We start from the raw sequence: 27,709 nt of genomic DNA, 5'->3' as shown, positions 1-27,709 counted from the left end.
AAAGGGTCAAGTATGGAAGACTGTTAACCTATGACAGGTAAGATCCCCCTGTGAAACCTTGGGACAACCTAAGACAGGTACAGCCACGAGTACTTGACCCCAGCGCCACTGTGAGCAGGCACAGTGTGCGAGGACATTGTGTTGAGGACACTTGTGTTTCTGTACCATGCGCAGGAACACAGGACCTGGTCTGACAACACATTAAATAAAAAAAAAAAACAGGCAAGTATGGAAGGCTGGTTCGCCAATGACGGGTAAGATCCCCCTGCAGAACCCTGGGACAACCTAAGGCAGGCACAGTCACGATTACTTGGCCTATTTGCCACTGTGAGCAGGCACAGTGTGCAACGCCACATCTCGTCTAGACTCAACTCATGTTTCGTAGTGTTGAAGAGGTGTGTGCTTTGTCCTTGATACCTGGGACTGGAAGGGACACCCAAACAATGATCTCAAACACACTTTCTTTGTGGTCTAATGTCCCCCTGAATGGAGGGGATAAGGATATTGATAAAGACTGGACCCGAGACTGAACAACTGAGCAAATACAGGCTGTGTTGCAAAGGCATGTGCATCTACAAATCGCAATAGCAGAGGAGCTATATTTGAACAACATATCATTCCCCCTGAAATAACAACATGCGGCCATTCCTCAAAACTCCATTCAAGTTGATTGGCTTTTTTTTTTTTAATAATTAAAAAAAAAAAAAAAAAAAACATTTAAGCAGCGTCATAAGGGAGACATCCTGAAAACAACAATTTGAATCAGGTTAGAGTTAAAAGAAGCCAGTGCTGACTGTTTTCAGGAGATGAATTATAATAACAATCACTCTGGCATCAAAGCCAGACATTTTGTATGCTCAACCACCATTCATCCCAACATCCCCCCAAAGAGGCTTTAGGGTTGATTTGAAAATGTCAGACTACAGGTTGCTTGTCAGGAAAACACACAAATGGGTTGTTTTACACTACATGTATGTATGCATGCTGACGGAGTAAAAGCAACTTTTCAGTTGTGCGATTCAGCCAGGGGGGTTCAAGTGGTTGCCATGTAGTTGTTAGGTTGTTTCTACATTCAGGTCTTGGACATACTGCTACATACATACTTCTACATACAGGTATTGGAAATAATCGTTTAAAGTTGTTGGTTGGTTTCTAAGGTAGCGGTAGCTGTATGGCTTGTAAAACACTCAGCTTCTGTGCACTACCTCAGTGTCCTCTGCGGGACGAAGGGTAAAGCCTCCCCTGAGTCCTCCAGCATTTCCACCTCCCCAGAGAGCATATTGATTGTGAAAGTCTGTGATGAATCTCAGCATAGACAGAGCTCTGCCTCTCCTGCCTCTCCGCTCTATCATCCTGCTGTCCGCCAGTTCAAGTCCATCCCCTTCTTCCTCTGTTACCACAAGAGCTCCAGCACCTCAAGTCTGCCGATTCCTAATTCATCCTCACAGCTAACCTGTGACTCAGCGTGGTCTAATATGCTCAACATGTCTCCATTGCACCTGAAAGTCAGTGCTGATCAATCAAGTCCTGATTATCAACTTCCTTCTCCTTCTCTTAAAAATCTGCAAATTATTATATTTAAGTGAAATGATCATCCACAGACAGGTAACAAATAATAACTAAAAAAACCCAAGAAACTCAAAGATATATATTTAGATGCTTCCATGCAGGTTTGACAAATATCAACATGATATGAATTACATGTTGAGGCCTTTACAGATGATCAGGGGGTGAGTTCAGGGATGGAAAAGGACATGGGGATTTAGTAGGGGAGACAGTCATTGAATCTGAGACCGCAGCTGTCCTGTTCCCCTGAGAAGATGTCGAGGGCATAGGGCACTGACGAGGACGTTCATCACCTCTGTATGAGGCCAACCTGTCTCTGTGAAGGACCACCCGTCTCCCCTTAGGCGGCAGCTGGACCCTATACACCACCTCACCCAGCTTCTCCAAAACCCTACGAGGCCCCACCCAGTGGCTGTCTAACTTGGGGCATCGGCCCTTCTTCCTCTTTGGGCTATACACCCACACCAGGTCCCTAGCCACAAAGTCCACTGATGAGGACGTGCATCACCTCTGTATGAGGCCAACCTGTCTCTGTGAAGGACCACCCGTCTCCCCTTAGGCGGCAGCTGGACCCTATACACCACCTCACCCAGCTTCTCCAAAACCCTACGAGGCCCCACCCAGTGGCTGTCTAACTTGGGGCATCGGCCCTTCTTCCTCTTTGGGCTATACACCCACACCAGGTCCCTAGCCACAAAGTCCCTCCCTCTGGCCCTCATGTCATAGTTTATTTTCTGTCTCATGCTCACTTTCTGCAGCTGGTCACGTGCAAAGACATGTCCTGACTCCATTCGGTCCTGGAGCATTCTGCCGTATTCTGGTGCCGGTGGCACAGCTGGAGCATCTGGGGGTCTCCCAAACGCCATTTCTGCCGGCCCCACACCCCAACATGAGCAGGGCAGGTGTGCATGAGGTAGAATCTTGCACAGCTGATCTGTAGACCAATAACACGAGAGGGAAGTGCATGTCCCAATCACAATGATGTTCTGCAGTGAGGATGGCAAGTTGTTTTGCCAGGGTTCTGTTGAATCGCTCGACGAGGCTATCACTCTGTGGATGTAAAGGAGTAGTTCCAGTCTTTTTCATGCACATGCACTCGCACATAGCAGAAAACTTGCCTGACTCGAAGTTCCTCCCTAGTCGCTGTGAATGACCTTGGCTGCTTCAAACATGCCCTCCTGACCCAGTAGCACCATGAGAGGCGTTTAACACCATCTCTCTCAGTGCTCTGGGAACCACCACCTGCCACCTCTCTTCTCCTGTAGCTGGCTCCTTCCAGGCTCTCTGTAGCACCTCATAGAGCCCCAAACTTTGCAAAGTTTCCTTTAGTGGCAGGAGAGCATCCAGCAACCTGTGGCTGTTGTCCCGACTTCACCCACTGCAAAACTGGATGCAGATCAGCATCCTGTCCTTGCTGCGCTCTCCATTCAGGTGCATCGACAACCTGTATCTCTCTGTAGACAGGCCCTTCTCTTTCATGCATGGAGCACGGAGCTCTTTCTCTCTGACCAATGTACAGGGGAGGAAGGGGGACATGTCTTCCCCTTCTGAAGTCCACGATCATCTCCTTGGACTTTTTCACATTGATGCAGAGGTTGTTCTCACTGCACCAACCCTCCAGGCGCTCCACCTCCTGCCTGTAGTCAGACTCATCGCTGTTGGCGATGCGGGCAACCACAGCTGTATCATCCGCAAACTTCACCATCAGGCAGCTCGGATGTTGCGCTGAGCAGTCATGTGTTAGCAGGGTGAACAGAAGGGGGCTCAGCACACAGCCCTGGGGAGAGCCGGTGCTGAGGGTGATGGGGGAGGAGGAGTTGTCGTGGATCTTCATGGCCTGCAGCCTGACCGTCAGTCCAGGACCCAGTTGCAGAGGGTGGAGCTCAGTCCAAGAGTGCTGAGTTTGTGGATCAGTGTCTGCGGAATGATTGTATTGAAGGCCGATGTAAAATCCACGAAGAGCAGGCGGACATAAGAGTCCTTATTTTCTAGGTGGGTGAGAGCTGTGCGGACCACAGAAGATATGGCATCCTCTGTGGATCGGTTCTTCCTATAAGCGTACTGGTGTGGGTCCACAGTGACGTCTATGCAGTCTCTGATGCAGGCCATGACCAGTCTCTCAAAGCACTTCATGACTATCGGGGTGAGGGCTACTGGCCGATAGTCATTCAGGCTTGTCACTGTGGAGGTCTTGGGGAGGGGGATGATCATGGCGGTCTTCAGACAGGTGGGGACCGCCGCCTGTTGGAGAGAGGTGTTGAAGAAGTCCGTCAGCACCTCTGTGAGCTGATGTGCACAGCCCCTCAGCACCCACCCCGGGATGTTATCGGGACCAGCAGCTTTGTGTGGGTTTATCCTCTGGAGGGTCCTCCTCACTTCTGCTGGGGTCACACTGAGGGGCTCTTCACCAGGTGGGGGGGTGAGTCTGGTGCTGAGGGGGGCGTCCAGGTCCTCAAAACGGGCAAAGAAGTTGTTGAGAGCATCAGGCAAAGAGGGGTCCGTGGGGCATTGTGTATCTTTGGTGTTATAGTCTGTGATGCACCTTATGCTCCTCCACATGCTCCGTGGATCGTTGGATGTAAAGTGTCCCTGGATCCTCTGGGCGTATGCAGTCTTGGCCCTCTTCACTCCTGCAGTCAGCTCTGTTCTTGCCGCCCTGAGTGCCAGTCTGTCACCTGACCTAAACACAGCATCCCTGGCTTTCAGCTGAGACCGGACCTCTGCGTTCAGCCAGGGTTTCTGGTTTGGGTGGGTGGTTACTGTCCTGGTACTGGTGACATCCTCTGTACACTTGTGGATGTAACTGAGGACAGCAGATGTATAGTCCTCCAGGTCCACCTCTCCCTCACGGACAGCTGCTTCCCTGAAGACCTGCTAATGCACCGGAAACAGTCCTGTAGTACGGGGACTGCATCGCTGGACCACACGGTGATGGTCCTGTGTTGGCGTGTGGCGTTTGAGCAGCGGACGGTAGGACAAAGCACCGCACAGTTCCTCATCTCACGTGAAACCCCCAGCCTCAGCACTGTTAAAGTAGCACTGTTTAAGGGCTTCCTTAAACTAATTTCTAGCACCAACAAAGTTAGAACCTTGTTCGCAGTGTAGTTGTTGGACAGCTCCTCTGAGACTGATAAAGCATCTCAATGCGTTAATGAATGAATCTGTCGACAAATCTTCGAGCATCTCAATATGAACAGCTCTAGAATACAGACATGTAAAAATGAGGCCATATCGTTTGTGTTCTTTGCGAGCCTTCTTTACAATGAACAGACCAAAATAGTCCATGCCGCTATATGTGAAAGGTGCTGAGGCTTCAAGGTGTTCTTCAGGAAGTTGAGCCATTCACTGTCGGCCGGCGAAGTTTGCTGCAAAGCACACAGGTGTGTATCAGCTTAGCAACCAGCTCCCACCAACGACCCAGAATCCATTGGTTCTAAGCTCCATTTGTGTCTGACTTCTACCCTGATGGCATGTCTTAGCGTGGTAGTGGGACACAATCAGCTTAGTAATATGACTGTTGTTTGGTAAGATGACAGGGTGCTTGACTGTGTGACAGAGAGAAGATTGTTTTAATCTCCCACCAACACGGAGTAGTCCTTCAGACCAGATGGGATCGAGACTAAAGAGAGAGCTCAAGTTAGGAAGGTCTTTATCACCTTCAAGTATCTTTATCTCACGGTGGAAGGCTTGCTGATGTACAATCACTTCATCAGCAGCCTTCTCACGCTCCTCGACAGTCACGTGTTCACTGTGTTGTTTTTGTTTAGACTTTAGTCTTTTAATTCTTGCAACCACCTTTACAAGTGTTGTCCAAGAGGAAAACTGACTCAGACGCACAATGAGGTCATTGCAGTTATTGGTTTCGGTTGCATGTACCTGAATTGTCTTGACTTCAGGATCACCAACGAGCAATTCTGTTGGAGTGCTGGGTGTTAGATGTAATTCACGCTCCCAGAGAAACTTTGGTCCTTCAAGCTGATGTTAAAGCTGAAAGCGTCATCTTTTATCGACCATTTAATGCAAAGAGCACGTTCTGATGGGGCTGAATCAAAACCTAGAGGATCAATGTTTGCTGCTCTTTCAGAGTCTAGGGGGTTGGGTGGACTGTTGCCTTTGAAAGGAAGAGGCATCTCATAATGCCCATTCTCCTTCTGTGTGATGTGGTTACTGAGGAGTTGTATGAAATGGACATCGTCTTGGGACACTCATAAGTTCTCTCAGTGAAATCCGATTCCAGGGCCTTTAGAACATCTGTTGCTGATGGAATTGGCAGTTCTCTTACTGTTAGCTGTTGCACAAAGCTTTGATTTCCTTGTCTGTCTAGGTGGTGGTTTCTGTGCAAATGGTTGATTTTTGTCACCTAAGATAACTTCAAGCGGAGCTAGTGCTGATGGAGAGTCATATCCTATTAGGAGCCCTACATCACAATCTTGAAGGGGTTGTAACTTGTCTGCCAAGTTTCGGAGATGAGGCCACAGTAATGCTGTTTCCTTAGTTGGAATGTAAGACTTGTCCACCGGGATAAAGTCACAGCTGTAGGCCTGCTGTAGCTGAATGCATTTCTCAGAATGGAGTTATCGAACCTGCAGACCATGAACACTCTTGCTTGATATGATTGTGTCAATGGCTGTCATAGCAAGTTTCAGTTTTACCGGTTGGACATCCACATTCAGTTTGTCAAGTACATTTTCTAACACAAATGTTGAGTCACTCTGTGTGTCCAGTATTGCGTATGTAAGTATTTCCCTGTGTGGTTCTTGTGCTGAAGGCACAAAGGCTGGGACAATACTTTAGGTAGCAGAAGCGCTTCGTGTTGATGTATGGGACACAACCTTGTGTGTTTCCTGACTTGCATGTTCTTCTGCGACAGTGGAGTTATTCTTTATTGCTTCCACAGGTCTTTGCGTCCTGTCTTTGTGCAAGCAGGTTGGGTGATGATGGTTGCATATGTTGCATGTGTGTCGCCTCTTACAATCCTTGGTCATATGACCCTTTCCCAAGCATCCAAAGCAGAGCCGATTTTGATGGATGAATGCCTTTTTATCCTCACCACTCTTTTCTGTGAAGGTGGGACACTTTGTTATGCCATGAGCTTCACTTTTACAGACAGAACAAGGAGATTTGGGTTTACTGCTGTTTGTCTCTTGTTTCTCCTGAGCGAAACTCTTTGGTTGTGTATTTGTGTTGAAAGCTTTGGCTCTCTTTGGGGTTCTATCATCTGCTGGTTTAAAATTTATCAACAGCGGAGAAGCAATAGGGTTACAAGCTATGCGTGCTTCCTTGCTCGGAACTCTGTGAAGCATGCAAGATCTGATGTGTCAAGTTCATCCACAACAATTCGACTCCATTTGCCCACAATCCATTCTGGCAGTTTTTTGAGCAGCTTATGGTTTTCCTCACAGTCGTTAAGGATAGCTAGTTCCTTTGACATGTGGGATCACCTCAGTGCAGCTCTGGAGGAAGTCAGCAAACTCTCTTAGTGCTGATCTTTGAAAATTTCATTTTGAAACCTTCTACGGCATTGCATGCCTCTCTAGCAAGATAATTTTTGAGATAAAACACCTTCTCACTCGCTGAGAGTGGTTTTGTGTCAAAGTCATAAATGATATCTTCCAATCTGTAAACCTTAAAGGGTCACCACTAAACATGGTGAGCTCAGGGACTGGCAAGCGATTCATACTTAATGAGCTGGCGATTGCTTGAGCTAGACTGACAGAATCTTGGGTCATTGTCACTTCAGAAGCTGCTTGGTGAGGTCGGAATGGAGCAGCGTCTCGATTCAGTTGAGGTTCAGTTTGTATTCTGTAGCAAGCAGAGCTAGTTTTGTCACTAATTTCTTCATTGTGGTTCTCAAAACCTTCAAAACTGTCATATGCTCTCACGCGAGCTGCTGCTATAGCGACCTCTTTTGATGCTCGTAACTGCTGCAGTTTTGCTCTCTCCTGCTCCAACCATTGTTGCATTTCCACCTCCTTTTGTTTCATTTCTGGAAGGATTGTAGCCTCCTTCCATTCACTTTCCAACTTGTGAAGAAGTGCTTGCTGTGCTTGAATTTCTTCGATGGCCTTTGATTGTTCCAGCTTAGCAGCAAGCTCTGCCTTTGCGTCTACTCTACTGCCATGGGTACTGGCTGAGCCGGAGTGCTCGATCTCTCTCTCTGATGAGCTTACAGTTTCAGTTTTGGTGTGGCCAAAGACAGACCCATATTCATTTTTGTTTAACATTTCTCTTACTCTTTTCTTTTCAAGTTGATCATTATAATTTTCATTAATAGTCTCTAGATGGTTGCTTATGAGGTCACGAATTTCCTTTGTCAGCATAACACAGGCGTCCATTTTTTTGACAATTTTTGGTGTAGTGCTACTGTTACGCAGAATAGGTTCATACTGCAGATTTTGTCAGGATCAGCGGCATCGCTGACACAGAAATGAGCTGAACCCCAATGCAGAGTCAAAAAGGTTGGCAGGCGAGGCAGAGGTCCAATACCAATAGTCTTTATTTAATTAAGCAAAGAAACTCAAAAAGCTCACCTACTGTGACAAAACTGTGGCAAAATTCCTGGCAAAAACAAGGCAAAATGATCCTGGCATGAAACAGACATTCGTAGAAAGACGCTAACGCTCTGACAAACAGTGACTGGGAAGACAAGGACTAAATAGACATGATAACGAGACACAGGTGACACACATCAGGAGGGAGAAAGTAATCAAGAAAACCAAAAGCAAAGTCACATGGAAACAGGGCACACAGGCTTTTCAAAATAAAACAGGACACACACGGAACATGACACATAGACTCAAAAATAAAACATGGAAACACAAGAAACGTGACTGAATCCTGAACTTAAAACATGAAAAAACACATGGGAGACAAACATGGAACATGGCACATGACCGGAAATGAAAAGACAAAGCATAACAAAAAACCAGGCATGACAGATTTACAGAATCATACTTTGCTTGAATATATTTATGTAATTTATTGAGGTCTTCCAATGAACAGAGGGTTTTTACTTTTGTCCGAGTTTCTCTTGCTACTAGCTTCCAAGAGTCATAGACCTTGTTAAATGCTTTTTCACGTTTTTTGATGTCTCGGTCATGCATTTCTTGGCCTCTCTCTGTTAGCTTTCTCTCACGTGAGCTGGACCTGAATGGTGTGTCTGTATGATCGTCTGTGTTCTCTGTTGGGAGTGACATCTTGTTTGTTTGTGCAACTGCTTTAAGTCTGGAACCCAATGTCTCTTTCAGCATCCGTAGTTGTACCATATACTCTATCCCTTTTTAATCTTGCCTGTGCAGGATGCGGTTGCAAGCGAAGTCAGTTGACTTGTATCAAGTTGGTAGCTGGATCTTGGTGTGGTGTGAGATGGTGTCAACTTCTCTGCAGAGAACGGCATACCGGCATAAGCAGTGTCTATCCACTCCTCTTTGACCTTTGGATGAGTGTCGCCATGCTGCGCACTGAATTAGCCAGGTCTGGGTTAGTCACAGCAACGGAAATCGGCAGGTCAAACTTAAGTAGTCTTACTTCTGGCACCAATGTAACGTCTGACCGGACGTGTAAAGAATGATGAGGAGTTGTTCTCTCTCTCTCTCTCTCTCCCTCTCTCTGAACCCAACCGGTCAAGGCAGATGGCCGCCCATCTTGAGCCGGGGTCTGCTCCGAGGTTTCTGCCTTCTAAAAGGCAGTTTTTCCTCGCCACTGTCGCCAAGTGCTTGGCGACAGTGGCGAGGAAAGTGTCATGAGATAACTTTTGTTGTGAATTGACTCTATATAAATAAACTGAATTGAATTGAATTGAAAATTCAGCAAACGTTCATTTATTGAAGAACATTTTGGTTACTGTCGCCCGTAACCACGCCATACAACAAACACAGAGTCCCAAAAAACAACAGTCTGTCTCTCTCATCTCTTTTTCCTACACCTCCCGCACACCGGCACACTCTCTCTCTCTCAGCTCCCCTGCCCCCTCGCTCTCACATCCAACCACACATGCATTCACAGACCGTAGGAAACCACAAAACTCCTAGCTCTCAACTCCAATTGATCTGACTCTAACATTAACATCAACATTCATTAACATTAACTTAAGTTAACTGGTCAGTGTTTCGAGGGAATATAGGATATATAAGACATTGTAGAGGGCTTGAAGCTTAAAATTCTATACCAGAATGTCCTGACATTGTTCCAATGACATCTCTGAGGTGGTTTTTGGAGAACTATTCTTTATTATAAAGTTTGACTAATTATTTTCACAATTTGAAGGACAAAATTTGTTTATTAATATTATTTAATATTGATTATTGTGTATTTATTGTTTATTTTTAACTGATTTATTGAGTGAATGTGAAATCACACTCTCATCCTACCACATTTATAGGACTATTTATTTTGATATAAGATCTAATACCCTTTTGTCGTAAATGCCGTCTATGTACATGTGCTTGAAAACAATGTGGGGCATAGTTAAACCTTGTATTTTTAAGTAGATGCTAGCTTGGTTAGAGTAGAAATATTCAGTGGGTTCTCATGGAATTTTGCACAGACGTTCATGGTCAGTCCTCAGACATTGTCCTCAGGGCATGAATTCTACTGGTTTTGGAAAGCTGTGTGCTGCAGTCCAGCCCACCCAAGTAACACCTTCATCAAATTTGCTGTTGACACAACCCATGGTGAGACTGATTTCAGGGAGACACGAGTCTGCCTACACAGATGGGATCCTGAGACTAACAACATGGCGTTCAAAACACAACCTGACACTGAACACAAAAACGACTCAGGAGATCATCATTGATTTCAGGAAAAACACAGCAGCCCCACCCCCCTATACATCAATAGCGTCTGTGCAGAGAGAGTACACACCTTGGCACTCTCATATCAACTGGCCTCTGGCAGCGACTCCACTTCCTGAGGGTTCTAAGGAAGACCCATTTGGACAGGAAGCCGCTGGTGACCTACAGATCTTCCATTGAGAGCCTGCTAACATACTGCTTCACAGTGTGATACGCCAGCTGCATTGAAACCGACAGGAAGAGGATCCAGAAAGTCATTCACACTGCACAGAGGATCTGAGGCTGCCCTCTACAATCCCTGAAGGACATCTACACCTTCCGCTCCTTCAGATGAGCAAAAAACACTGTGATGGACAGTTCTCACCCTGAATCCCACCTGTTTGACTTGTTACCCTCCGGAAGACCCCCGACAACACAGACCTGCACTAAAAACACTTTACACCTACAAGTGCAATACCACAAGTGCAATACGGACTTCTTTCCTGGATTACCTCACACTAGCACACACTTGCACATGCATATTTATGCTGCACATGCTAAAACTGGCTTCTTTATTTATTTATTTCTCAGAATGTTTAGTTTTTTATATTGTATTTGTCCTTAGCTTATATATTCTATTATTTATTCAACTTTTCATTTCATATTTTTTTATATTCTACCTATTGCTCCCGGGACCTGAGTCCTAATTTCGTACCATAAGCATGTAAATGTGAGCAGGTATGACAATAAAAGTTCCTTGATCCTTGATACATCAGTCACGGGAACATTTTTCTGCAGAACAAACACTTCTTATTCGCTTTCTATTTATATTCTTCTTATTTATACATACGGTATATTGACAGTGTTACACTGCTAATAACCATTTCTATGACATTGCAAATAGCTTCACCCTTGTATTTTTTCAGTTTTCCTGAATGTTTTGATAAGAAAGGGGAAGAAACTCAACGGACAGCTGCTTCAGAACTTTGTGTATTATTTGCTACGAGGATCAAAAAATGGGGCTACATTTGGTCGGTGGGAAAATTCCTCTATGACATGATGACAAAATTACGGACCAGTAAATGTGACCAAACCATTATGATTAACTGTGAGCCCACTGCAGAACGATTCTGACCGTCTTAATCATAGACATACACAATTATTATTAATAACATTCATTATTATCATTAATTAGTATTATTAATAATTATTATTGTCGTCAATTATTATTATTATTATTACCAATTATTATCATGTATTATTATTACTATTATTATTTATTAAATTAGTATGTCTATGGTCTCGATCCTCTTTTCAGTGGATATTTTCCATGCATCACATTATGACATCATCCTTTGCCAGTTCAACCAATCAGCATACAGGTGGAAAGGCTGTAAGTCCTGCCCCCGGTATTATCTCCTATATGTAACTTCCGGTGTGCTTTTGTAACAATTCGGCTATTAATATTGGAAGGCGCAGAGCAGCGTATACCTGCAACCGACGAGCTTAAAACAGGGACAGGAGAAGCCATTAAAACAGGAAACAAACATGGTCTGACTGCTAATAAAAGGTAGGGTTTGTTCATCTGGTCTTTAGCTAATTATTTGCATAGTTTTGTTTTCCTGTGTAATGCCATACGAAAACATCGCAAACATATACGGTGGTGAAATGTAATTGTGAGGCGACTGTATTTTGATTTATTAATACCATTTTATGTTACTTGATATTTTTATATTTTAACTTTAGGTAGATAATTTACATTTCAAATTTTCAGATTACAAACGGAAAATATCAAATTTATATACATAATAAACATTATATACATTATATACAAATACATAAGCGTGTGATATGATACAGAGATTAATGAATAAGTAATTATAATCCAATAATCTTATATATTATGCTGAAATTGTATATTCTGCATAGTTTTGTTTTCAAATGTTTATGAAATGCAACAGCCTTGCTTATATGCAAAACATCATAATGATCCTCTGAATCTTTAGTGCTGTTATTTTTTTTTTACTTATTTACAATATATCTTCCTTTTTTTTATTTCACATCCCAGCAAGCATCTACGTGGTTAGGAAGATTCGGGCTTCCATTGCTGAGGGAGAGCAAGTGGAAAAACCCATTATAACACCATGTAGTGCTATTGGTAAGATAATGACATCAGGAGGAAGTCAGAGTTCAAAGAAGAAGAAAAAGTAGAAAAGAATTATCACTGCATGTAGACTCAGAAGAACATAATTAACTGTTTTCTTAAACTGCATGATCCCTAAAGCTGTTTTGGCTATTTTAATGTCTACTCTTCTGAGAACATCAGACTTTTGTTCCCCGTGTTACTCAGTGTGACATTATAATGAGTCTCTGTTTTCTGTCAAACAATCCAAATTGAATTTTTTTTGATAATATATGCTAATCTTGAACAGCTCATTCTGTAACCTGCTCAGATATCATTGTTCTTAATTTGTCTTCCCATTATGTCATGCTGCATGTCCATGAGATTATAAGGGTATTACAGTTAGGGAAAGAGAGTGCACATAGGCTTATGGAGGAGCTTTATACTGTACATGTCACTGACTCACATAGGTTTCTCTTTTCTACTTAGCTGAAATGAGAGCGGGATGTGTGTCGAGAGGAAATGCTCCGGCGACCATGCTGAACTCTGGACCTGATGAGGGTGTCAGTAGAGCAGCAGGTTCGGGGACGTCCTCAGAGACAACTGTGCAGAAGTGTGGCTCCTGACGTTAAACATCACCCTGGACGTGGAGACTGCGGTCACCTCAGCTGGAAAATACCATTTGTCGTCTTTGTATTTTTGCATCACAGTACAATAATACACTACTCTGCTGGATGATCTCATGCATACATAGAACCATCTACATACAACGGTCAACATCAATTTTGTTAAAGCAAAAAGTTTATGGAATACAATACAAAGAACATTATTTCACTTCTTTCAAGTGTCCATGCTGTACTCAGTGGCCAATGTCCAGCTCCTAGTGATACACATGTAGGCCTTTTTCATCTGAGACATTTTGACTTACCATAGGGAAGAAATTTAGAAAGTTTGCTTGTGAACTACACACAATGTTATAGGCACCTGAAGATAACGGAGACATTTACGTTATTAAATATGCTTGGTTAGTCAACATATCATCTGTGAGAAAGGTCTGTATTTTTGTACTGCAGTGTTTGAAGGCCAACTCACCAACCTCTCTCCAGGGGCTGAGCAGGCTTGATGTTTCTGCTGCTGTATCAATAAAATAGAAGAAATAAAACGCTACTTGTGTTCGTGCATAAGGTCATGTTTATTAAGCTGACTGTGAATTTAACCCTGTGTTTATAATGACATTTTGTCTTGTCATAATAGGAAAGGCACAGGAGGAACTGTAATCATCAATGATGGCAATAGCGGGAGACACCTAAATGCCATTCAGCCATCATTAATGTTTTGCTGCTATAATAAGTCAAATTATCCACTGACAAAACAAATAGTATATTGGTGCCGATGCTGACCACTTAGTTATTTAAAAATATCGGTATATATATCAATATAAAATATGATATTTACAATATGGATATGTGTGCAAAACAGGTAAAGGTTTTCAGACATGCCTATTCAATAGCAATAGACCCTGATATTTAAAAATTGTGAATAACTTAACAGATATACAGACCCTCACGAACTACTATGTTGTTTAAGTCTATGCTTCCTACATAACTATTAAAAATCTGTAATTGTACATTTATGCAAAGAACATTGCAAGTATTTGGTATATTGGTATCTTCTCCCAAGATAGTGTGAAGTTTAGTTCTGAACAATATCATCTGTTATCTGACTATCATACTAGTCTATATCGTAGTTTAATATGTTAGCATGCTAACACTTGTAAATAAGCACTACAAATAAAGCATGGCTGGATAAACCTGTTCGAGGCACACTGCTCCCTCCAAATTCCCATGAAGTACCACACATACAACTACATACAGAAAGCAGATACAGGCAGGACAGCTGCTTTGCCTAGTAATCCAACCGACCCAAAATACAGCTGAGGCTGAAAATGAAACGCTATTAATTTTTGTGTACAAGCAAGCCATCTATAGACTGTACATACTAGAGACTTAAATAATAACAAATTGGGGTGATCCATGTAATAATTTATTGTCAGGCATTTTATTGCAATTTACAGAGCTTCATTTATCCTTATTTAATCCTAACAAACAACATTATGATCAAGTATTTGTGTAATCCAGTATGCATTTACCATTTGCAATTGAAGCTGGATGAAACCCACCCTGAATAAACACTGCAAATATTTTCACAATAAGGGTACAGCAGTTTCTCATACATTTGTATATTCAATATATACACATAGATTTCATTTAACTTAAAACAGTTTCACACAGTGAGACAAGCACAACTTCACACAGAAACCAGACAAATCTCATTCTTCCATAACAACAATTGGGTTTTTTTACAATACAAAAAATACAATTGCAATCACAATGGGAACAAAAGAAACAGTTAGTGAGGAGTTAAAGTCATAAGGAATGATGATGTGAGATTGAAAGGAGGAAGCCTGAATTAGTTCAGTGCATACAACAGCGGAGTAAGATATTAAACGGCTTTGTGTAGGCAAGAACCTTTAACAACCACTACTCTTATGTTGATTTTTTTGTCTGATATCATACTAGTGTTGTAAACAAAGAGGTGATTCAGCATTTTGCCCTTCCTCCATTCATACGATTTTTTTCCACTAAACAAGATCTCTCACAAAACACAAATATTCACTAGAGGGATCTAAGAGGACAGCAGTGCCCATGGTCAGGACTTAGTCCATCCTGATCTTCTGATTGGTCATCCTGTAGATGATGCTGTCATATCCTGGGTCCATGTTCCACAGGTTGTAAGCGATGGCGATGACCGCAAGGGCCAGAGCGATCATCAGCCACAGCACAATGTTAAAGACCACAGCATACTGAAAGTTGTACTTGTAGGCCAGGTTGTAAGGACTGCCAGGATTACTCTGCAAAAAGGATTCAAATCCATGTGTCAAATCCAGTGCATTAGTTAAAAAATTCTTGTAGCATAGGCCTGCTTTTCCCTGCTCCCAAAGCCAGGCCTCTGATCTTTTCACATCTATCAGTATGCATGATTTGAGTACCCAACAGGATGCCAGGGTCATGGAAGGAGGGCAACATCTGATAAAATGCATTATCAGGACTATTAGGACAGTCTGTATACGACGCTCCACCCCCACACACACCGGAAATTCTCCCTCATCTCATTTTTATTAAGAGTGGGTGATCAAAGCATTCACTGGCTCCAGATCCAAGTCATAAAAACAAGGAGCATGGACCGGAAAGTGGTTTACTGGCCTACTTCACACGAGGGGTTACTGTAAGTACCAAGGCGTAGGTTTTGATTTTTAGTTCAGTGTCAGACTTCACTCGGGATACCACCACCACAACACTGCACATGTATATTGTGCCTGATCAGGCCATATTATACTTTTAACAGTAATTCTGTTTACATTCTCTCAGCTACTGCGTGATACAGAGGGTACTTAATGTAGAATTGGAGTTACATGTTGGTAACTTCTATTTTGTCATGTCTCATTACTGAGTAGGAGACTACTAGAGCTTTTGCATGCATTTGTGCTGGTTTGACTTGATTCAGTTTGACTCTGTGCATCAGTTTGGCACAGCAGGGGCATCTCTATTGCAACTGGGCTAAGCGATAATGGGCTGCAGCTCCTCTACAGTGCTAAAATGACATGCCAAAATTCCTGCTGTGTAAAGTAAAAAGGTACATAAAGGCATATAGTTTTTTTCTGTAAAAGGGGAAATGAATTTTACTAAAGTGTCATTCACCAAAGGGGTGGCTCACAAGATACTACTTACATTATATACAGAAGCAGTTTAGAAAGGATGCAAGCAATATAAGTATAATAAGTATAATATAACAGCCCTGGAATAAACTTTGTTTTAATGATGGTTATACTTTTCAGTGTTTGTTGAAACTATTATAGAGGGGTGCTGATTAAGTTTCATTTTTCATCCTGCAACTTGCGGTGCTGTGAAATGTATTGCACTATATTGAGGTGTTTCTAATATTGAACTAACTCATTTATAATGCACTGCAATTTACAGTTAAAGCCTGAACTGCATAATAATTTTTCACACTGCACACTTAAGTAACCATTAAAGTTAAAGTTTGACAACAACAGTCAACAAATGGGTCTGCTTCAGACTTACAATCTGTTTGGATTCCAGGATTGAACGGGACTTCCTGGTCAAAGGAGCCTCAAAGGTCTTAACTGTAACAACTTCTACCACAGCACTGTTGCCATAGAGACCATACACATCCTCTCCAAACTATAAAGAAAAAGACACAAGTATTATTATATACAGAAGTTCAATTAAAAACTGAGGAGATTCTGTTAATAAGGCCAATTAAGACCGTCTCCTTACTTTCTGCAGGACAGAGGCAAGAATGGCAGTGGCATCGCGGTACTGGGGAGAATCCTTGCCATAGAGCCTGCTGAGCTCCTCCAGGCCAGACAGCTCCAAGGAGTACATGTCAGGAGAGTGGTCTTTTGCCAAATGTCTGTGTCTCTGCAGCTACAAGAGGGGCATAAAGACAAAGACATCTGAGCCATAATGCAAAGACGACTTTCACGTTCAGGAGGGAGTTTCAGCACACCCAAATTACTTACCAGAGCTGTGATATCATGCAGTACTTGTACCTCAGACAGGAAGAGCAAATCAGCCTAGAAAGCAAAAAAAGTAAAGAGGTAAGAAAGGGGAAAAATGACTTCTCACTTAATGAATATCAAGAAATCAAGTTGACTAGGGATCCAGGGTATATATTTTTTAAGGGTACAAACACCATATGGTAAATACTATGCGTTACCTACACAGGATTATGCATTTTAACGCCCTATATTGGAAATAAAGCAACGGTGCCACAAGGAAGTATTGTCTCACAGTTCAAATCAGCCATCATGTCATGTTACTCATCACACGTTTGTCATTCACAACTACATCTAATAGAATGGCAGATGGGTGGAAGTTCGGCTATGCCATCGTATTGCTCTCTAAATATGTCATATTTAAAGCCACAAGTGTTGGTGGGTACAATGTTGCTGTTTAAAACTTACCTCTGCATTTCTGCTGAGGGAGTTGAGCGGCAGTGAAGCCAGCACAGAGCCATCCTGGGACAGACGGGCACGAATCTGCTGCAAGGTGACTGGTAGGTCTTCAAACACAGCATTGGCCTTTCCCAGCATATACAACCTCTGAGAGAGACAACAGATGAGCCTCTGAAGAGTGATGTCACAGATGGTATAAATGACCTGTTCAGTCTCAGTAAACTTTCAGTACCTCCTCACTGGGGGCCAGCTGCAGCACTACAGGCGTGTCCTCAGCAAACAGAGAGTGGACTGTCTCTGCAACACTGTCCAGGGTGAAGGGTACTGGCTGCAAAGAGGATGATGACCCACTGACTAACTATGCCAAATTACACTGCATGCAGACTTCAGTAATATTTACACCAAGAAATTTTACTTGATGTGTAAAACATCACCATAATGCCACAGACCAGCCTGACTCACATTCTCCAAAGGGTAAGAGGCCACACTCTGAGGCAGGGCCAGGCTATCGACCCCTCTCACCACCACCAGTACGTTTGCCCGGGGACGCTGGAACAACGGACCAGCTTGCAGACCTGGCCAGGACAGATCCTGTACAAAGGGATACCACTTTAAAAGGCTAGGCTAGCAAATTGTAAGGTTAGAACTGTAAAAAATATTTTTGTCCACTTTGTGGGCAGTAGAAAAAGTTATGGACACAACATTGACATATATTCACCCTTAAGATGATATGGCTAGATAACAATTGATTATTCAACCCATCCAGCAGTTACAGAGCTACATTTGTTGTGTTTCTTGTGTTTCTTGCCACCTGGCAATACTAGTCTAATACTAGTTGGTTTCTACCAAATACTGGGGAACAAGTCTGGTTCTTTAGCTGATAACTGCTCTCTCTGTTCACCAGCTATTTTTAATTTTTAAAACACTATTTTTTCACCAGCTTGCCATACAGCACTACACACTCTGTAGACTGTAGAGTGTCTGTGTGTGGGCCCTGAGACCTTTATAGCTGAAAAAAAAATCATCTGCTTGTTGCAAAAATATATTATCCTATGAGAGCAATCTAAGTGAACCAAAATAGTAAAATTGTGGCCCTGACAATTAAATAAACTCACTGTTAAGTTTTGTAAAGCTAAACAGAGCTGTAAATTCAGGTGATAATTCTCTGCGGTACAGGTGACACCTGTCACTTTGTCACATTGTTTTCACATCATCATTTTATCCATTGTTATAATAAAAATATTGATCAAAACTGCTTTAAGATGTCTGTAAAAATGAAACAGCTAAAATTCTAAAGCTTTCTATGAAATAACAAAGCACCTCTTGAACAGAGAAGCCCATTGTTACAGCCACCAGGTCAGGGATCTTCTCTCCAGAAACAGGCCAGTCTCCTTTCTGGAAGGACACAAACTCTGGAGCCTGCAGCACTGTTAAGCTGTCTCCATGTACACCTGTGGGGGAAAAATAATAAACCACATGTTTACCATAGTCTTTTTCCTGGCTTTTTTGTCCTCCTATAAATTCTGTGTTTTAAATCATTGTACCTGCCTCAATCTATTTTTTGACTTTTCTGGCTAGTCAATTTTTTTGACTGGGAAATGAATTGCTTATATTGTCACCTAAAAAATCCCCACGAAAACAATGAAAAAGTAATAACAACATACAGTAAGTAATAGTAACAGTGAGTAACAACATGTGAAGTAGTTTTTTTTTTGTTTTTACTAACAATCCCACAGCAATGTGGGAAATAGAATATATATATAAATATATATGTATAGAATATTATACTTTCACAGAAAACTTTACCTGTCTATGATGGTGTAAAACAACTTTGAGCCACAAGAGTCCAAAATCATCTGTGACTCCTCACTGCAGAGTCAAAAATGACTGTTTATCATGTGGGTAATGAATATGTGAAGAGGAGGAAGATGTATACTTGACTTTTGACATGACGGTAACACTACACATAAAGTGACCGTAAACAGCAGTAACTGGCTTTACACACCAGTATGATGAAACTGTATGACTACAAACTGAATATTCATACAGTTCTTCATCTGCAACACTGGGGAAGACCATCCACTGAGAGTTACCAATTAATAATAATGCTCTTCACTTCCTCAGCTGCTGTTTTATCATAACAGAAAGGACCACTGAAAGGAGAAGCTATGCCACTTCTGTCCGTGCAGTGCTCTAATTTTCACTCACATGTTAATTGGGGGGTTACAACAAACACCAACAACAGCTCTCTCAAAAGCCTGGTGGGTCAGAGTAAGATGAACATGCAGGCGCCGCGGATGGAGGCATCAACTCGTGACAGAGAGCTGATGATGAATGCTAAAGAGGAACTACCAGTACACAGCCTGTCACATGACAGGACAGTCTTGAGTAAATTAGTAACCAGCTACAAGGAGGCAAATAAACGTAAAAATTCATCCTGATTAATAGGACCACTAAGAATTGTGATTTTTTTTTCACAGGCAAACGGTACAGATTCTCACGCTTCCTGCTAACGTTTACAGTTCGCTATGGCATTAAGTGTTAGCAACAAGCTAATACTGTGGTCTTCAGTTTTTAACCCGATTGTTGGTGCTCCGAGCACTTCCAATGATCTACAACTATGCGTATAGGAGTGTACAGATATAACGAGGTTATTCCACACATCCTCATGCATTGACGTAAAGCGGCACATTTCACAGCGTAAGATTTTATCAGTAATGTTTAGCTAAACGGCGACGCTAGCTAACGATGTACCAAGCTACGGTAGTGAGTTGTCATTTGCAAATACGGTGGACAAATGACGCCATCAAGGTTAGATTTACCCGTATGTAGAAAAAAATCACAACACGTGAATCGTGACTGTCTATCACTACACATTTCTCACCTCCTGAGACAAGGAAACAGAAGACAATCGCAGCCGAGAAAACAGCCTCCATCCTTCCACAGTTTGTCAGCGACATCTTTCTCCTTGGCAGACCACAGAGATCAGCTGACCTGACGTCACAGTACTGCAATGAACGACGGGACAAATTCTGACCGGCAACACCAGCAGTTTGCCTGCACACACTGAGACTTTTGTAGATACAAACACTCACGGGTAAGTGAAATCAATCGAGTTAGCGCTTACAAATAGTATTTGATTAATTTTACGTGTTGGCAGAAGTAGCACAATTGTGTCATGTCTTCATGGGTTGTGGAAGCAATGTGGCTGGAGCTGGAGTAAAGGAGTTCAAAAGTTGTTTTCATGAGAAATTAATCATTTGTGTTAATGTAATGCTTTATGTTAAAGCAAGCACATGATCCACTCACATTCAGTGTTTGCCGGTTTTCACTTGTATACAAACACATTAAGTTTCACAGGTAAAGCAGTTTCATTTATTCATTTATTAACCTTAAATTGGGCCAAAATCTGTTTCAACAAAGACAGTAAAATAATAACAATCGGAAAAAATCCCCAAAAGTTGTGACTTGCCCACTGGCTCAGCTGTACAGTGGTACACTGATATAGCTGGATATACAATTTTGACTAATTTCAAAGAGCCAAATACTCATAGTTGAGTGTGCCATGATAATCCTGTGTAATACGTATGCCTCACAGAAATTTACAGCCATTTTTTCTCCTACATGATCCTACATTTACAAGCGTATTAGCCAGTTATTAGAGTCTTATGTTTCGAGCCATGCCTTTATTGCTAAAATTACATCCTGCTGTTCACTAAATATGGTAAATGTGACCCTCCTGCACCTTCTGCCTCAGGATATGACACTTTGACTTCAGTGTTTGAGCTGAGAAAGTAAGGTCTGTGAGGCTGAACTCTTTTCATCAGCCGTTCAATTAGCCATCTGACAGCCTTTTGTCACTCCATGACCTTTACCTCGATGTGTGAAACGGGCCAACTCCTCTCTGCCTGGAGACAGTCACTGAAGCTCCCACTTTACTCCATCAACCTCCCTGAATTTAGCTGCACAATTAAAAAAAAGAAAAAGCATGTTATACATTCTCAATTATCTTTTCAGCATAAAAACAAGGCTTAAGATCACCCTGGCGCCTGATGGTGCTTTCAGTCTGCTTTATCTCTTTCTTCGGAGGATTTCTCCAGGGGGTTATTTATGGCCCGAGGGGCTGGACTGCCCATGTCCCTCTGTAAAGCTTCATTGTCATCAGCTAAACCCCTGCTGAATTATGTTTTGGCTCTTGGCAGCCTGCCAGGGATCTCTTTGCACCCACTCTGCAGAAAGAGGACAGTTGGGAATTTAGTTTTAGAGTCTGTGTGCCTTGTGTGGCTCCCTCCTTTTACTTCAGGGGTCATTTTTGTTGAGTCTCAGCCAGACTGTCATACTGACACACGGCTGTTCATTTAGTTCATTCCCCAGAACCTCCCAGACTGATGTGTTTTTCTCTGCAGCAGTCCTTTCCAGCCACTGAAGCTTCAGTGCCTGATTGCACATGTTCATGTGAGCAAAGATCAAACAATGTATACATGCAAAGCATATTCAGGATGTGAACCTCACATTACTTCAACTCTCTGTACACCATGAATGTACACAGCAACCCTCGAGATATCTGGGATGGCCCAGAATATTAACCAGTACCTCTGCAACTCAAAGTTTATACCTGTCCACAGGTTTTTCCTGTCTCATCTTAGGGTGTGGTATTGGACTCTTATGAGTCTGTTGATATTCATAGAACATAATCAAAAAAATTCTCCCAGTTTTCTTCCCTGTCTATGGCTCTCAGACCCAAGCCTATTTCTTCCACATTAAACCCTTAAAAATGGGTCATGAATCTAAACTTCCCTTTTTAAAGAATTGGTTTTTTAAAAAGAGCTTGGCATAATAGCTTTTAAGAGACAGTATTCAGACTGCAGGAAATAGTGAATTTGTTGGGGACTTTTGTAAGCTCTTAATTTTATGTCTTAGTGAGTATTTCTGGCTGCATGATGGTTCATGTGAGGGTGACTCAAAACACGGGGTCCTCGTGGTTATCACAGTGAAGAAAGGTCACTCAGTGCAACAGTGTGGCTCATTCACATGTTTTTCATAGTTTTTGAACACAAATGAAGGTCAGTAGCATAAATCTGGTTACACGGTAACTGGATCAGTTCATTCTGGATTTTGGTTGCACTTTGACAAACAGAAAATGAAACAGACTTACAGCACATGGCCAAGAGACCCTGTAATAATCACTGTTTCACTTGATGTTGTGATTGAGAGGTGCGTTTTCCCAAACTACTTTGGTCTTAATCAAATTACCAAAGACCGGTCGTGAACATGAGGTCCGATCAACTCTTACTCAAGACCCGTTAAATTCACCACCCAATTACAGTTTTTGCGCACTTGGGGGCGCTGCAGACCACAAACTCTTAAGCAGAATGGCAGGAAGTGGGAGGTTGGCAAGTTGCTCAGTCGTGGCTGCAGCAATATAGTGCATGACTTCGACAATACAAAAATATTCCAAGAGATGGCAATATAGGATTGAGTTGCTGTTCACACCTCAGTGACACATGGGAGGAGCATGCAATAATTAGGCAAGAGGATTCAATTTGACAGGGCAGCCGGCAAAGCTTTAATTCTTGCAGCCTGGTTTAATCCAACACCGACAAAAAAAGGCACACGTTTCTTCTTGCAGTTTGTATATTTATTTTAAAGCAACTTCTTTTGTAAAATATAAATACAAATTATGAGATATTTTAATTACAAAGTTAAAACAAAAAATGAACACACCAAAAATTACTTTACTGCAGTAGCCTCCCTGTTATATACAAGCTCTGTGCCAAAGGGTGAATATCAACACCCCTAAAACTTTATTATACAAACAATTTTGTAGTTTTGCATGTTAAATTACAGACTAAACAGAAAGCAAAATTTGAGCATTTAAAAAAAAAAAGATACAACAGAATAGCCCCTGAGGCTCAAGCGAGCGCTAAAGTCTGAGGAGAAAAAAAAAAACAGGACATCATGTGCTTCCTATAAACACAAATACCACATTCAATAGCACAGTCTCAGTACTATCCCGTGCAGCTACACACAGGCACAATGTGCTGCGCACTCACGCACTCCATCTAATTGCAGACAACACGACAACAATCTGTTGCCATATAAAATCTTTCAGAGGAGTCATGAACATCTGAACCAAAAAAAAAAATCTTGATATTTTATATATTTATATATATATTTATTTATTTATACATATATTAATTTATAAAAATAAGACCATTATTAAGTCTATTGAGTCACAAATGTATGATCCTCAGTTAACAGAGGGTAATGTTTCAGCAGCCCAGTCAGCCAGCAGGTCATTCCATCTGTACAGTGCACCAGTGCTGGTCCAGACCAGGGCCAAAGCATGGGAACTAAGGGTCAGGCTAAGGCATATCATAACCTCTGGTTGTTTCTAAAGCAAACTGCAGTCCGTATGGATCAAGGTCCGCATTTAGTGGCTTCAGGGGTCAGGATGAGCCCAACTTGCCAACAGTCTTGATTTTGTCCTTCAATTTGTCCGCTGGGTGGTCCCAGTGGTCGTCCAGACACTCCAGTGTGGAGCCCAGAAGAGCGGCCAGCTCAGCGCTGTCTTCCACCAGGTCCAACAAGTCTTTGCTGTCCGGTTGAAAGCCCTCCAGCTCCTCCGGGCAGGAGAAGAGCTGCGAAAGAGAGGCCTGCCGGTAAAACTCTGCCTCTGCCACTGTCACCACCTCCATGTGGGGGAAGGTCTGTCGGAAACCTCGAGCAGACATCCGCAGTCGACGAAGCACGTCAGACAGCAGCAGCCAGTTTCTTGGCCTGAAAGAGGAGATCAACCGGTGTTTAGGAATGAGGGACAGCACAGATGCAAAAAAAGTGTACAAGGTTAAAAAAGTATGTGTCTGTTCTTGACATCAAAGCTCACCCTTGGGACAGAGACACCTGGATATTGTAGCAAGGCAGCAGAGGTCGGTCAGAGAACTCAAACTCAAACACCTCCTTTTTATCCTCTTCTTCATCCTCTGGGCCCGGCGGGTCGGCCAGGATGTCATAGACACCACCCTCTTCGCTTGACTCTGACACACGCAAAAACATAGGCATGAATAATTGTGAGTATCTGAACTATCATAAAACACTGTGAGCAGTAAAAACAAACACATAGCACTGATCAGTACTCACCACACACAGCACTGCCATAGAATTCCCAATAAAGCCCTGGGTCGTCATCTGAGCGGCCCTGAAGGTCAGCAAAATAATCTATGGAGAGAGCAGAGGAGCGAAGCCTGTTATTCAAGAGCTGCAGCCCTGGGGACAGGCAACGAGGCAAATACAACTGCCCTTTAAGGCTACGGCAGAAAAATGGATAAAGAGCACAGTAAAATAGAAAAGGAGGAGGAGGAGGGGCAGTGTCAAGAGAGAAAAGAGAAACAAACAGAGCAAATGTTTTGTGGGAGGAGGAGGGGTTGGGGGGGGTTGGGGGCTGATGGTCAGGGGCCAGCGGCTGTACCACGGGGGAGGAGAGCGACTGTCTGCGCTGGGTTAGAACTGGCTCAGTTCAGAGCAGGGCTACAGAAGGCTGCCAGGAATCAAACAAGAACCACACACAGTCACTGAGTGCGCACACACACATGCACACGGACGAGAGAGAGAGAGAGGGAGCGCTGGAAACAAACAAGCAGAGGGAGCTGGGTAAGCACACACAGCGAGAGCAAAGTGTGTATTCAGCACGCACACACATTCACAGAGTGAGAGCTGGGCTTTGTGCCAGTGCTGAGGCGTGGGGCGTCTGGCGTGTGTTTGGAGGGATTAACGGCCTCCAGATGAGTGGGACCAGGTGGAGGGAGGGCAGCAATTGCTCGCTCTCGCTCATTTTCTCCGGTGCTCCACCTCTCTCTCTCTCTCTCTCTCTCTCGCTCTCGCTCTCTCTGCCGTCACTCTATCAGCCATCGATCCATCCATCAACGCACTTTTCAGAATTCAACACCATTCAACACCAGCAATCTTTCCTTCTTTGTATAAATCTACCTTTTTTTGCACTAAACCTGTTCACCTCTCAGCAGAGGTGCGACCTTACATTTGTTCCTTTTATTATCCTGATCTACCATCTTAACTCCTGTGTTTCACCTCTTTTACGAGAGCCTCTGGTGCATCTCAGAGGCTAACGCTTTTAACTAGGCTAGATCTCCATGTAACATTAAGCGGCTTCCTACGGAGGAGCGTGTGGATGTGTGTCCTTTCATTTCCTCTTCATGTACACAAACTTGCGTTGTCTCAACTTAACTGCAAACATTCGGACGAGCGCTATCAACATACACGCCCCAAAGACCAGACCACGTCAGAGTCTAGCGTGGCAGCCTGGTGAAAAGACACTCAGCCGCTCACATGCACGCATACAAAAGCAGAGTCTGCAGCCAGAGCAAAGCCCATTTCCGCACGTACGCTGAGCAAACACAGTTGGCGTTGCTAAGTAACCAGATAGAGGAGCTCAGAGGCAGCAGCACGCACCCCGGCAGGCTGAGACTCCCTGTCTAACAGGTGGTCAAGGGAGGAGAGGGGGTTGGGGGGGGGCACCAGGAGGAGGAGGCGTGCCGGAGGGGGAAACAGGATGACAGAGACAGACACGTCTAGCAGCAGCGGTTGGGAAGTGGAGGGTGAGGATTTACAGAGAGGGACTCACACCAACAGGTTGCACAGAGGTCAGAGCACTGAAAGAACAGCAAACAGTGAACGAGCCAAGGCCGGGGCATTTGGATACTGGTTTGCTGCCGAGTCCTACAATTCACCCTTGCCCCTCCTCGATATCCATGCTCTGGTGTACCTGCTGTCTATAAAACTGCTTTTAATTCATTCTCTAGCATTACGGATTACTATTGCACTTGTGGCAAAACAGTAAAATGTAAAACACTGATTATAAATTGAAATAATTTACAGCAATTTCAGACAGGGAAAACCAAGGTCATGTCCCCTGTATCGTGTGCATGCTGTGTGCCGTGCAGTTGCTGCCTCTGACCATGTGGATGCATAATATCCTATTTTATGTATATTTAAAGATCAACACTATTTCACTTGCAAGGGAACTCCTGACTTAAACAGAAGTCCTCACATCTATTGTTTTGGCCAGGAAATGACATGATTCAAAAGATCAAACCAGCCTAATCCAGGCAGATCTAGATGAGTTGAAAGACTGAAGGTGGGGAAAAAACTGTCCTCTGAGTACAACCAATTACCTGGCTAAATAACTGGGCTGAAAAGCCAGTTGGGATCTTACCAGTGAGGAAGCGCTCCATGCTGTCGCTGTGGGTCATTTTCAGGAGGCCACGGCCAGAATATGTGGCCAGGGTTGGATCAGCGCCATAAGACAGCAGGACTCGCACCACATCCAGGTGGTCATTCTCCACAGCGTCATGAATCGGTCTAGGCGCAAACAAAAGTACACTACATCAAAAACCTTAAGCAAACCTTGTTTGAGCTTCTATTTCTTTTCAAATTTAAGTTAGATGTTCCTTAATTTCGCTCCATGAGACTCAGCCATGCAGCAAACTTAAAAAAACACCCGCTTGTGCCATAAAACACTTTTCCCCTTTTATATTTCCCCTAAACTCTGACCTAGTGGGACATAAAGGGAAATGCAATGTTTAAGTTTATAAGATGGCCATTCTTCTTAGCTATGGTCACCTGTGTACCATTATACTATGAATGTCACAAATCTGGGATTGGTTTAATAAAAGCTAAACTGCTACTCAATGCAACTTTAAGGCCTGAGCCTAGTTTCCAAGAACAGACCCCCTACTGTAAATTTTAATAACATGGCAATGAAAGCACTAGCCTTTTTTTGTTTAACTGCAGCTAATCTGTCAAATCACTGCTCTTGCCAAGCAAATATAGGGAAAAAGTAAATCCCCCCCCAAATTTGTTATTATTGTTATGAACAAAAGTGAAATATTTTAACTAATGAATAAGCCCTGGTTCATCCTATTGGGACATGCATTTGAATAAGCACGTTTGTCTACCTGGTGCCATCCTGTGCGCTGCAGTTGATGTCGGCCCCATAGTCCAGCAGGTGTTGGACTATGCTGAGCCAGCCACGGGCACATGCTTCATGGAGAGCGCAGTAACCAGCGTAGTCTCTGTGATTCACCTCACATACTCTGTTCTCCAGACAGTACAGCACCACCTCCTAAAGAGAGCCGAGGGAGAGAGAGAGAGAGAGAGAGAGAGAGAGAGAGAAGGATTTAGTGTGTGTGCATGTAT

At 43.1% G+C, this 27,709-nt stretch overlaps 2 protein-coding genes and 1 long non-coding RNA gene across 4 annotated transcripts in view; 1 reads left to right on the top strand and 2 right to left on the bottom strand.

Annotated features, from left to right (window-relative positions):
* The first annotated feature begins 11,747 nt into the window (after positions 1-11,747).
* On the top strand, positions 11,748-13,626 carry LOC124067386. Its single transcript, XR_006844747.1, has 3 exons — positions 11,748-11,907; positions 12,406-12,495; positions 12,949-13,626. It is a non-coding gene; the product is annotated as an uncharacterized LOC124067386 (long non-coding RNA).
* An 858-nt stretch (positions 13,627-14,484) lies between these two features.
* Positions 14,485-20,536, bottom strand: atp6ap2 (ATPase H+ transporting accessory protein 2). Its single transcript, XM_046404699.1, has 9 exons — positions 20,382-20,536; positions 18,818-18,948; positions 17,960-18,088; positions 17,730-17,825; positions 17,507-17,644; positions 17,063-17,116; positions 16,818-16,967; positions 16,602-16,721; positions 14,485-15,370 (listed from the first exon to the last, which is right to left on the bottom strand). The coding sequence occupies exons 1-9, from the start codon at positions 20,455-20,457 to the stop codon at positions 15,176-15,178; spliced, it is 1,089 nt and encodes a 362-aa protein (XP_046260655.1). The 5' UTR covers positions 20,458-20,536; the 3' UTR covers positions 14,485-15,175.
* A 2,581-nt stretch (positions 20,537-23,117) lies between these two features.
* The window catches only part of bcor (BCL6 corepressor), a 32,548-nt gene continuing 27,956 nt past the window's right edge, over positions 23,118-27,709 (bottom strand). For both annotated transcript variants that reach the window (XM_046403806.1, XM_046403807.1), the window contains 5 exons: positions 27,469-27,635; positions 26,727-26,872; positions 24,638-24,715; positions 24,384-24,534; positions 23,118-24,277 (listed from right to left, as the gene is read on the bottom strand). In XM_046403806.1, the coding sequence (XP_046259762.1) occupies positions 23,947-24,277; positions 24,384-24,534; positions 24,638-24,715; positions 26,727-26,872; positions 27,469-27,635 (873 nt within the window). In that variant the 3' untranslated portion in view covers positions 23,118-23,946. The remainder of the gene's footprint in view (positions 24,278-24,383; positions 24,535-24,637; positions 24,716-26,726; positions 26,873-27,468; positions 27,636-27,709) is intronic.

The sequence above is a fragment of the Scatophagus argus genome, chromosome 11, assembly GCF_020382885.2.
Source record: "Scatophagus argus isolate fScaArg1 chromosome 11, fScaArg1.pri, whole genome shotgun sequence".
Taxonomy (NCBI): domain Eukaryota; kingdom Metazoa; phylum Chordata; class Actinopteri; family Scatophagidae; genus Scatophagus; species Scatophagus argus.
The sequence above is the reverse complement of the archived record's forward strand: the minus strand, read 5'-3'. Positions and strand labels throughout refer to the sequence as shown.